At 41.9% G+C, this 12,122-nt stretch overlaps 2 protein-coding genes across 3 annotated transcripts in view; one reads left to right on the top strand and one right to left on the bottom strand.

The window, feature by feature from the left end:
• Positions 1-8,837, bottom strand: part of ERCC8 (ERCC excision repair 8, CSA ubiquitin ligase complex subunit) — a 64,959-nt gene extending 56,122 nt beyond the window's left edge. Inside the window, exons 1-4 of one of the 2 annotated variants that reach the window (XM_072605561.1) lie at positions 8,715-8,729; positions 6,829-6,948; positions 2,671-2,766; positions 1,778-1,879 (exon numbers count right to left, since the gene is read on the bottom strand). In XM_072605561.1, the coding sequence (XP_072461662.1) occupies positions 1,778-1,879; positions 2,671-2,766; positions 6,829-6,872 (242 nt within the window). In that variant the 5' untranslated portion in view covers positions 6,873-6,948; positions 8,715-8,729. Of the gene's footprint in view, positions 1-1,777; positions 1,880-2,670; positions 2,767-6,828; positions 6,949-8,714 lie in introns of both variants that reach the window. The other variant, XM_072605560.1, reaches the window with a different exon arrangement.
• Positions 8,838-8,974: 137 nt separating this feature from the next.
• NDUFAF2 (NADH:ubiquinone oxidoreductase complex assembly factor 2) overlaps positions 8,975-12,122 on the top strand; it is a 220,875-nt gene continuing 217,727 nt past the window's right edge. Inside the window, exon 1 of the mRNA XM_072605562.1 lies at positions 8,975-9,207. Coding sequence (XP_072461663.1) covers positions 9,081-9,207 — 127 coding nt within the window. The 5' untranslated portion in view covers positions 8,975-9,080. The remainder of the gene's footprint in view (positions 9,208-12,122) is intronic.

Genomic DNA, 12,122 nt, shown 5'->3' with positions numbered 1-12,122 from the left:
TTTGACATTCAAAGTCCTTCATAACCTAGCCCCCTCTAACTTTCCAATATGTACTCTTTGATCCAGTGACACTGATCTCCTGGCTCTTCCATAAATAAGAAACTTCATCTCTCAGTTTCAGGTATTTTCTCTAGCTGTCCTCCATACCTGGAATGCTCTCCCTCTTGGCTTCCCTGGCTCCCTCCAAATCCCTACAGGAAGCATTCTAAAACCCCTCTTCAATTCTAGTGCCTTTCTCTCTCCTAATTATTTTCTGTTTATTCTGTGTATATTTGTTTGTACCTATTTGTTTGCTTTTGTCTCTTCTTTTAGATTGTGAGCTTCTTGAGGGTAGAGATTATCTTTTGCCTCTTTTTGTAAAAGTAAAGTGCCAGCACATACTAAGCATTTAAATTTTCTTGACTAACTGACATGGGGTCAGACTGACAGATGGTTAAGGATCATGAGTGGATGGAAATTGAAACTACCTAATATAGACTGCCTTTTTTTTTTTTAAAGAAATATGATTTTGATGGAGAAAATGACAAGGGACAGTATTAAAAAGGAACAAGAAAAGGCATTTTTGTTTCGTTTTATATCAGGGAAACCTGAGTCACAAATAAAGTTTTTCTCTCAGCTTACATTAAGAACTTCAAGTCTGAAAGGGATACGGTCTTCTTATTCAATCCAGAGAGCAAAAATACTATATGCATTTTTTCATTTAAACTCCACCACAGAGAATGTACTTCTGTTATGTAGAATCAAGAGCTAAATGTCCAGAGACTGGACATACAGAATAATCAATTAAGTCCTTTTTAATGGATGGGTAATTTTTGTAGGAAAATAAAAAGCAAATGGAAAAAGAAAAACTGAAGTTATAGAAGACAAAATAGATAATTGCTTGAGCAAATCAGGAGATGAGAACAATGACACAAGCAGGGATAAGACATAAATAGGGAAAGAGACAATGCTTCCCTTGAGATGGGAGGGAAGGAGAAAATGGTCAAGAATACCAAGAAGTTTCAGGGAATCAAAGAAGGCAGTTCAGAAAGCTCATCAGATGTGCTGAATCTCAATATAACGAGAGGCAAGATAATGGACTTTAAGTATGGAAAGCTAAAGGTTGAGAACTTCTAGAGAAAAGGTCTTAAAACAGCCATGATAGGAAAAAGAGAGTGAAGAATAAAAGAGAATGAAGAGCAGGGAGGGCCCAGTTGAGGATGAGCATTACAAATTTATACAGTGGGTGAAATCAGTGTGATTTCATAAATTTCTTCACTGTTTTTTGTAATTACAAAGGGAGAGGAGAGAAAATAGAGGATGGGGTTACTTAGGATGTGAATTATCAAAAGTTAAAGCTGGAAGGTCAGGGGAAATGAGAGGTTCTAGGATGGTATATAGGAAATCATAAAGTGGAAAATCATAACAGAGTCAAAACTAGTTTGGAAGCCAATTGAGGCCAGAGTAAGGGTAGTGAGTCATCAAGATACTGGAGAAAATATGGACATGTGGATTACTGAAGATCTAGGATAAAATGCAAAGAAAGAAAACATGCTAAAGATATTTATAAATTTATAAATGTACACTCTGAAGTCTTTTGGAGAGTAATGTATAAAAGTCAACTATGCTTATATTTTTGCTAATTTTTGAAATGTTGGAGGATTCACAGGTAATTATTATGTGCTTTCTGAACATAATTTTATTCTTTCATTTAATTACTGCTATTCTAAAATTTGCCTTTATACCAGTAAATATTCATATTACCTTCCTGCTAACTAATCATATTTTGAATACATACCTGCCCACGGAACAAATAGCTCTGCATGTGTAATGAACATTTCTGCTGAAGTTTTCCAGGTCATAAAGTGCAATGATGCCATCTGAGCCACCTGATAACATGCTGCCAAAAAAAAAAGACACTTTCTTATTTCACATGATCCATTTATTAGTGAAAACTGATAGCTTACTTCCATCCAAGGGACTAAGTTTCAAGTAACTGAAATGTAATAAGCAGTTAAATGCTAAATTCTTATTTAGAGTACTAATGGAAGATAATTTGATATGGAACAAAATGGAGTTTACCACTGTATTACCCATAAAGACATGGTTTGCTAGCAAATTACAAAGAAACTTGTAGAGGTCACATCGAACCATCCTAGGAGAACAAATTGGTTTTTAGGACTTAAGCATATTAATTTTATGCCAAGCAACAGTATTAAGTGTAGCAGAAGGAGTACTGGACTGGAATAAGACCTGAACTCGAATTCTAGGTCCATCACAAATCATGTGACTATACTCTCTGTGAACTCCAGTTTCCTCAACTGTAAAATGGGTAAACACTATTTGCAAAGCCTATTTTATGAGGCTTATGAGGACTAAATGGTATAATGCCTGTAAAGAGCACTGTCAGTCTTCAAGGGCTGTAGAAACATAAACTCATCAACTCAGAGAGTGGTTCTAAGATTGACTAAACTGTCAGTAAAGCCAGTTGTGCAGGCTCTTTACTTGCCAGTGTATACTTAGCTTTTGCTCACATGTGGAAAATTACATTTTAAAAATCCCAACAATTTAGCTTTTTTTTTTTTTTTAACCATTTCAAGACAGGCTTTTGCTGGCAATTTTTACTGGTAACTTTATGGGCTTATATTTATTTAACAAAGAAATTCTATTAAATTAACAAAATGAACTTACTATCTCCCCTCAACAGGTTCAATATCAAGGGTGTTGACGCCATTGCCATGTATTCTTTCCACATCTCGGTCTTTATTTAATTCCAGTTTTAAGACTCTTTAGGAAAAACATAAAAATTAGAAGTAAAAATGAACAAATTAAAAATGATTTAAGAATGCGGAGGTTTTTAATTTCAGTAAAGTTGGAACTGAAAAATAATACTTTATGGTTTACATTTTTCCCTTCCTCACCTTCATACTTACAGCAGAGACCTACTATAATTATGCTAATTAAATTAAATAAAAAAGTATTTTGCTTAAAAACACAGAAAAACATTTTTTGAAGTTTTGCAGATTCACAAATTTGGAACTGGAAAGAGATTTCTCATAAATTCAGTTAAACACTAAAAATATGCTTACAGCTGAGGTGAAAGACTTGAATGTGAATCCCAACTCGGCTACTGACTGATGAACTTTATGTCTAAAGGCAAATCATCTCTCTGGGCCTCGGTTTTCTCCCTTGAAAAAATGAAAGTGCTGGACCAGATGATCTTATGTCAGTAAGTTTGAATAAAATAAAGCTATGAAGTGGACACATTTACCTAAGCCCTAATTCTCAAGTAGCTGCTTCTCCATGTTATCTCTGAATTATATTTTCAAAATTCAGAAAAACAGAAGATTTTTTTAAAAGTCTAACCACAGTGCTAGACTCACTTCAGGTTTCCTAGGAGAGGGTAACAGTCCCCCAGCTCTATTTTGTTAAAAAACCAAAAGTTCAGGTACAATGATCTGAAGAACCCTTTGTGCCTTACTGACAGTAGAATTAATCAATGCACAATGTGCTTCCCTCTCAATAATGCAGAAAACTTACTCCATGGGTGTTATCTGGATCCCTATTACTGGAAACATTCATGAAGTAATGGGGAACCAAATAATGGGAAGCCACTTTGCAAGAATGTTGCAGAGGGAATCCTGTATCAAGCTGGTAGCACTAAAGGACCTCTAAGGTTCCTGCCAAATTGAAGAATCTAGTGTTCTAAAAGTTCACTCAAGGAAATTTTTAATAAGACACAACTGTAAGCTTTTAATATACAATGAAAGGAAATTTAATTCAATAGCTACTAAGCATCTATAGCTTACTTTTATGTCAGTGCTGTCTCCCCCATGGAAGTAAGGATTGTTTCATGAATTGTTATTTGTATCCTAGTGGCTAGTACAGAGTTCAGCACACAACAAGCACTTAATGCTTTTTCATTGATCATGCTATAGGTTAGCCACCATGAATATGCATCTATAAACACATGTGAACACACATGCTTACACAAACATGAACATGGGAACACACACAGGTTTGAACATGTGTATATAGAAAGGTGTGAATGTGTGTGGGCACAGGTGTGAACATGTGAGTTTGCACATGTGTGTGTGTGATGAAAGTTGTGGGTGCCCATGTACAGGCACATGTGGATGTGCATGTACAGACATCTGTGAACACAGTACAAAGACATTGGTGAACATGCATGTATGCACAAGTGGGAACATGCATTTGTGAACATGTGTGTAGACACCTGTGTATGCATCCATGTTCATACTTTTAGATGCACACGCACTCACATTTGTGCATACACAATTCACACATGTGTATACATACATGCTCACACCTCTGCATACTCCTGCTTCCCCATCTATGTATTCACGCATGTTCACATATGTTTATAGATGTGCATTCATGTTGGTGTACACACGCACATTCATACCTGTCAATTTGCATGTGTTCACACATGCAAATGCATGTGCGTTCATGCCTGTGTATACACACATATTCCTACTTCTGTATGTGTGTATGTTCACACCTGTGTATACACGTGCATGTGCACATGAGGGGGAGTGATGTGTAGTCACCTTGGAAAGACAGACTGACTAGAGCCATACTGCGAAGAGTTTAGATAACAAATGGGTATTTTGCACACTGGGAGTCACTGAAGGTTTTTGTGCAGAAAGGGAAATAGTACAGTCAGACTTGTGTTTTAGAAAAACTGATTTGCAGGAAGCATTGGTGAAGGGAATGAATGGAAACAGGGACATCACAAATTAAGAGGCCAGTGCCAAAAAAAATCAAAGGCTAGTGTGATTGCCCAAGTGAGAAGTGAAGCAGTGGCTGAAGAGGAGAAGGATGTGAAGAATGTTGTGCTGGTAAAATGAACAAGACTTGGGACGTGCCTGTGTTTGGGGCATAAGGAAGAAGGATGAATTAAAAATGATTCCTGGGTTGCTGACCTCTGTGAATGTTTCCTTTAAGCAGAATTAAGAGAATTTAAGAGAATTCTTTGTTCCTTAATGACACAATGTGCTTCCCTCTCAATAATGCAGAAAACTTACTCCATTGGTATTATCTGGATCCCTATCATGGGAAACATTCATGAAATAATGGGGAACCAAATAATGGGAAGCCACTTTGCCTTTAAGAGAATTCAGGAAGTTAGGAGTGGGTGGGTTTGGGAGGAAAGATAACGAGCTCTGCTTTGGCTACTGTAACTCAAGAACAGAGATGAGGTTATACCCACAGAATTGGGTTATACCCACAACCAGGATGGGACAGGGACAATGATTCTGTAAAGGAAACTTAGAAAGTACAGTTAAGATTGGAAGGAGAAATAGAAAAGCAGTGTCACAAAAACCCAGTGTCAAATGCTACACAACTGTCACGAAGAATTAAGCACTCAAAAAAGGCCACTGGTTTATCAATAAGAGATCACCATTAACTGTGAAGAAAAGTTTCAACTGAGGCAACAGATATAGACAGTTTTTTGCATAAGTTTGGCTGTCAGAGGGAAGAGAGACATAGGAAAAATTGTAAATACATATTGTAATAGAAAAGAGAATACACTGGGGAAAACATCTGTTTTCTTTAAATCTAGTCAACTTAAGTATTTATCAGTTATCGGGGAGGCAGCCTGGTATAGTAGTAGAAAGAGTATTGGCTCTGCAGCTAGAGGTCCTGGATTCAAATTCTAGCTCTGATGCTTATTTTTTGTGTGATCTTCGGCACCTCTATTGTCTCAATATGATGATCTATAAAATACCTGTGTGTGGGTCAGTTAGACTAGATGGCTTCTGAAGACCCTTCCAGAATAAGATCCTGTCTTGAATCTTTATTAAGATAAGCAATGACTACATTAATTCTCTATTAGTTCAGATTTTCCAAAGTTTAATTCCTTATTGTGGCATGGAAAGTCTGGGGTTCTTAAAGACTATATTGACAGAATACAACCTATGGAGTCTGTTACCAAGATAGGAAGACTTTGGGTATGGATCTGGATGTAGGGTACAACATACTTGTCTCTAAAAACCAACATAATTATGTTCAAAGAGGTTCATCACCAGGCTGGCCATCAGGTGATTAATTTGGGTGCAATAACTCATAAATATCATCTATTAAGGACGTATGTATTCTAATTTATCAAGGTGTAGAAAGTACCCACACAATATGAAATCATGAATCCTTTAAAACTCTATGGCATGAGACTATATCAATTTTGTCTACCACCAATATTTTGCACAAAGAAAGCACTTAATACATATTTATAGATTTGATTTTTGAAATTATTCAGATTTTAATAAATTTTCAGATTTTACCAATAACTTAAAGGAATTATCATTATATTTACTGTTTCCCAGACTAGAATTATTTTTGTTTTGTTAGACTATTAACTCAATGAGAACACTTTTGGAAAATTGGAAATTTTACATTACCATAGTTTTATTAGGATATTCACAGATAATCAGCTTTGAGGATATATAATATCTTCAAATTAACTTTGAGGAAATATAATAATCTATTTGAAAAGTGGAATCCTATTCATATATTTCATAAATTATTTTTATAAATTACCTTAGCACACTGAATTATAAAAACATTATAATGGCATGTGGAATGGGGAAAGGGAGGTGGAAAATCCTTACTCTTTCTTATAAGGTAACCTACCTATACAACAAGAAACAGGCTATGGAACAGACAAAAAATACTGGTATCTTAGGAAGGGGATAGTTTAAGTAGTAAAGGAAGTAAAAAGTATATGGAAGTAAAAAACAGAGCAGGTTAATAGAAAGATAATTGTTGAAGAAAGCAGCTTAAATTCTTGTCCTTTTTGGGAGCTGTTAACAGTAAAGGTAAAAGTACCTTCTGAGACTCTTCTCAAAAGAAGTGAAGCAGCATGTAGGCATGGTTCAGGAACAACCACTACTACATCCTGAACAATGGAATCCAGGTAAAGGATGCAGACAATGGGCCTTAAAGGCGCTAAGGCAATGAAAAGAAAGAGAGATGGCAATCAATAACTTTAAAAGATGGCAGGGTCAAGCAAAGTTTTTTCTGGGGAGACCTAAGCATGTTTGTAGGTAGTAAAGGAAAGAATCACTTCACAGAGAAATACTGAATCCATAAGGATTTATTAAAGACTTAGCACATGCCAGGCCTTGCTAGGTATTGGCAATAGAAATACAAAGGCTGACACAATCCCTATCATCAATAAGCATTTGTTTAAGCATGCACTAATGTAGCAGCAGTCTCTGTTACTAATGATCTCTTAATGGCCAAATCAATGGCCTTTCCTCCACTCTCATCCCTCTTGATCTTGAAGCTCCTGACACTGTCCATTACCTTCTTCAGAAACTCTCCAGTCTTTAGGTTTTCAGGACACTAACCTCTTCTACTTATCTGACCACTCCTTCTTAGTATCCTTTGCTGGATCTTTGTCCAAGGCACCCCACAGGGCTCTGTCCTGGCCTTGGTCTCTTTCTGCCTCTGTATCATTTCACTTGGGGATCTTACTGGCTTCCATGGGTCCAACTATTCTGTCTGATGATTCTCAGATCTACTTATCCAGCTCTAATATCTCTTCCAACTCCAGGCTAGCATCTCTTCTAGTGGATTTTCTACGGATATCTTAAACAAAACTTGTCCAAAAACGAACTCAATTTTACTGTCTCTCAACCCCTGGCCAAACAAAGCCTGCTGATTTTACCCTCCCTAGACACTGCTGCCACCCTGGGGCTGGGCCTCTTTTCCCAATGCACTGTATGTCACAGCCTGTTGGTTGGTCGGCCTGCCATAAGTGTCTTTTCTCAAACCCATCCTCCTGTCCATCCAGCTGTCAGTGATCTTCCTCAAGTAAAAGTCTGACCACTTTACCCTTCTCACACCCCACTCAAATCCCACCGGCTCCTGTGACCTTCAGGCTCGTTCGGCCTTCTAAGGCTTTCCTAGCCTGCCTCCTCCACCTCGGCTTTCCAGGCTTGTCACACCTAACCCCCGGGGACACCACGACCCCGTGACACTGGACTCCTGACCTCTGCCTGCCACGCTCACGGGCGTCCTCCAGGTGAGGCACGTTCGCCCTCCTGGCTTTCCCAGATGCCCGCGCTCTGCCCAATGCCTCCAAAGGACGATGCCCACGGGGTGCGGCTGTTTGCACGCTGCTTCCCCCAAGAGATGGTGAGCTCTTTGGGGGCAGGCGATTAACGGACGGCCGTGAACTTGTTTGTATCTCGGGCACCTAAGAAAATGTTTGTCGCTGGTACTGGGCGCCGTGTCTCAATCTCACTTACGAAATAATGCCAACTTCGTGGACGTACAAACACATCTACGCAATACAAAAAGAAGGAATGCAAAGAAGCACAGAGCAGTCAAGGTGGTAGGGGCGGCACTAGCCGCTGGGGGAGGCGGACGGACAGACTAGTGCCTGAAGTTGGTCTTGAAGGGGACGGGGATTCTTTGAGCGCATTTGTGCCAGGAGGGACGGCCGGTGCAAAAGCGCGGAGGTGGACGATGGAGTGTGCAGTGTGAGATGGGGGCAAATGTGCAGCGAGAGGGAGGGGACGACCGAAGGTGCAAACTGCCGGAAGAGCCCGGAGACAAGGGGACCGAGGACTCAAGGAGGGTCCTCAGCCTCGGCCAGAAGAGGGGCCGGCCTGCCTCGGAGCTCCACCAGGCGGATCAAAGGGCAGGCGGCGGGAAAGAGACAGACGCAGCCGCTGATCCTGACCGGGTTCTCAGGCTCTCTTTACCTCCGGGTGGCCTCCGCTCTCCGAAGCCTCCCAGGATCGTCCAGGCCGGCCTGCCGCGCCTCCAGGAAGCCCAGCATCGCTCTCGCCGCTAGCTCTCAGCCGCCGCACCGCCATGACCCGAGCCGCCGGCCTAGCTCGGGGAGGCGGGGCTTCAGGAGCGGCGGGGCTTCAAGAGCGGCTTCCCCCATTGGCTGGGCCGCGGGGCACAGTAACCAATAAGGAGCGCCGTTACTGGGAAGGGGCGTGTCTGGGCGGGGCCAGACTCAGGTTGCCCGGGCCGGAGCCGGTTGCGGAGGTGGGATCTCGGCTCGGATGTCTCTCCGCTGCGGGACCCCGGGGTCAGAGCCCAGCTGAGTGAGGGGCGGCATGAGCGGCTCCCAGGGTCTGCTGCGCGCCTTTCTGAGGCTCTTCTCGAAAGAAGTGAAGCAGTATGCGGGCACGGACCAGTTCGGAAACAACTACTACTACATCCCTGAGCGCAAGAACTGGCTGGGTGAGAGAGGACTCCGGCGTTGGGGGGCTGGGGGGAGGGGAGCGCGCGACCCCTGCCCAGTAAGCTTCACCCGCCGCCTCTGCGCCCGTGCCCCTCGCGGGGCCCCTGGCCGGGAGCGCCTGGCCCTCTCCCTGCTCGTCCGGTCACCCACGTGCCGCGTCCCCGGAGTCTGCAGCGTTCCCCAAGGGACGACGACGCTCAGATGAAGGGGAGACATTAACTACCTGCTTCTTCCGGGCGGCAGAAAGGGCTGCGTCCCGGCTTGGGAAGGGGGTGTGCCCGGAGACCTCCCTCGCTGCCCTTTTCCAGGTGAGTGCAGCCTCAGAGGCCCAGGCCTTTCCCGCTGCCCGAAAGATGCAGGTGGGAGTGCCTCCGCGTGACCTGAGGGTCACTCTTGGGGAGCGCTTTAAACCCCCTCCCCAGAGCCGAGGTGGGCATGATCCCTTCGCCCGCCCAGCTTCCCAGCGGGGGCCCGGGAGCGGTCCGGTGTGTGCATTGTTGTGCCCAGGTGTCAAGTGTGAGCCCCACACCTGGCAGCCAGGTGCCGGGCCAGGAAGGGTACCTTTGGCATGTCAGAGTTTTGGGGTGTACCTCATTGGCCACTTACTTATTGTGGACTTCCTCTCCCTGGAACTCACTGTAGTCCTATAGCTTGAAAGTTTTGGGGACTACTTTGGAGGAAAGGGGAGTTCTTCTATAAATGCAAAATGACTTCTCTGCCTGGAGAGGTTGACCGATGCTCCCCAAACTGGGGCACCTGGTATAATTGTGGACCTTTATTTGACTTTGGGACTTGGCCTTTCCCCATCACAGATTTGATTCAGTTAAACAAATGTAGGATAAGCGCCTATTTTGTGTCAGGTTCTGGGGGATGTAAAGACAAAAATAAAAGTGCCACCTCTCGAGGATTTTGCAACCTTTTCCCTTTTGTGTGTGTGTGGGGATGGTCCAAGTGGGAGCTGGAGCACAACTCCTGCCTGAAATCATGCAACAGGTATGTAGGTGAGTAAATGTGAACGTTATACAAGGCTAGCATTGAGTGTAACTTAGGGTGGTGGTTGAAAACACTGAAAGGATCGGGAAGGACTTCATGTAGGAGACCCAACTTCACTTGAGCCATGAAGGTATTGTGAAAGGCAGAGGTGAGGAGGGAAAGCCTTTCGGGAAGGAGGGATGACACTTAAAAGGCAGAAAAGGGGAGATACGATGTTGGTGTATGGGGAATGGCAAGTAGGCTATTTTGGCCAGTGATGTGAAATCAGTCTGAAACAGTTATTGATCTGGAATGATCTTGGATTTCTTCAAGATCTTAAGATATTATAAGTAAGCCATGCAGCTCCTAGTAGAGACAAAAAGAGTAATAGAAGTTTGCTTTCTTACAACACTTTAAGATTTACAAAGTAGTTTATGTGTATTAACCTATTTGAGCTCTTCAGACTAACCGCATCATTTTACTCAGACAAGGAAAACTAAAACCCAGAGAGATTGTGACTTAATAGTACTAATCTATTACCTTAAGTAAGATGACATAATAGTAGTCATCTTATTACCTTAAGTAAAGCCACTTAAGGTGGTAATCATCAGAGTTGGGACTGATAATTGAGTGAGAAATGTGAATTGTCTTGATGCCAAAAGAGAGGGTTTGTATTTTCTCTTAAAGCCACTAGAGAAACACTGAAGCTTCTCCAACAATGAAGTGACATGATCAGATAAAAATATGAATTTGGCAGTTGTGTGGAGAGACTGGAGATAGACCGATTAAAAGGATATTTCAATAGCCCAATTTGGGGAGTCCTATACTAGGGTGATGACTCTGTGACTGGAGAGCAGGAGATGGTCATAAGGGATATTGTGGAGCTAGAATTGGCCAGACTTGGCAATTTAGCTAATCAGATAACTCTAAGTTGGTGAGATTGCCTGTGAACCTATTTGTCAGGCAGGATGGACATCACTCATCTGTTCTTTCTCCATTTCCTAAGTTCAAATCTGTTGTCTTCAGTGGCCTGGAAAGATTTCAGTAAATCTATTCACAGTGAGGTATAAAGCAGTAACAAGATATAATATCTAGAGCCCAAGATTCAGTTTGAATTAACCAAAGCTGAATTGGGTAGCAGAAGACCTATATTCATATCCTTGCTCTTTTACTTACTATCTGTATAATCTTGGGCAAGTCACTTATCCCTGTCTTTGCCTTAGTTTCTGCATCTGTAAAAAAAAAAAATTATGAAGATTATTATTATTAAGCGCCTACTTTGTTCCAGACACTATACTAAGTGCTTTACAAATATTCATTTAATCCTCACAATAACCTTGGGAAATAGATATTATTATTCTGATTTTTACAGATAGAGGAGGAGTCTTCCTGATTCCAGGCCTGACTCTCTATCCACTGTATACACCTACAGTACTTGTTACAAAGCAGTATGAAAATGATTAACCTAAATAAATATGATAAATATTCTGTTATGGCAGCTAAGTGCCAAAATGGACATGGCACTGGGCCTGGAGTCAGGAAAACCTGATTTTAGGAAAGAGCTCAGGAAGACCTGAGCCTCAGACACTTCCTAGCTGTAGCCTTGGGTAAGAAGATAAAACCTGTGTCTTCCTCAGTTTTTTTGACAGCAAAATGGTGATAATAATAGCACCTGTTTCATAGGGTTATTGTGAGGATCAAATGAGATAATATATTTGAAAAGCACTTAGCACATTGGTTGGTGACGAGGTTGCCCCAAAGTATTGAGGTGTAAGGGTTGTGTGTGGGGGTATGTCGTCTCAAAAGAATTCACTCAGACTATCACCAAATCAGGTACAGGCATTTATTCCCAATGACACACCAAGCAGGCTTTTCCTTAGGGGAGGTAGCAGCCCCTTAAGGGAGACACCCCTTAACCAGGAAGATCTAGGGATTCTTATAG

Source organism: Notamacropus eugenii, chromosome 4 (assembly GCF_028372415.1).
Source record: "Notamacropus eugenii isolate mMacEug1 chromosome 4, mMacEug1.pri_v2, whole genome shotgun sequence".
Classification (NCBI taxonomy): Eukaryota; Metazoa; Chordata; class Mammalia; order Diprotodontia; family Macropodidae; genus Notamacropus; species Notamacropus eugenii.
Note: the sequence above shows the minus strand (reverse complement) of the source record. Positions and strands in the feature narration are given on the sequence as shown.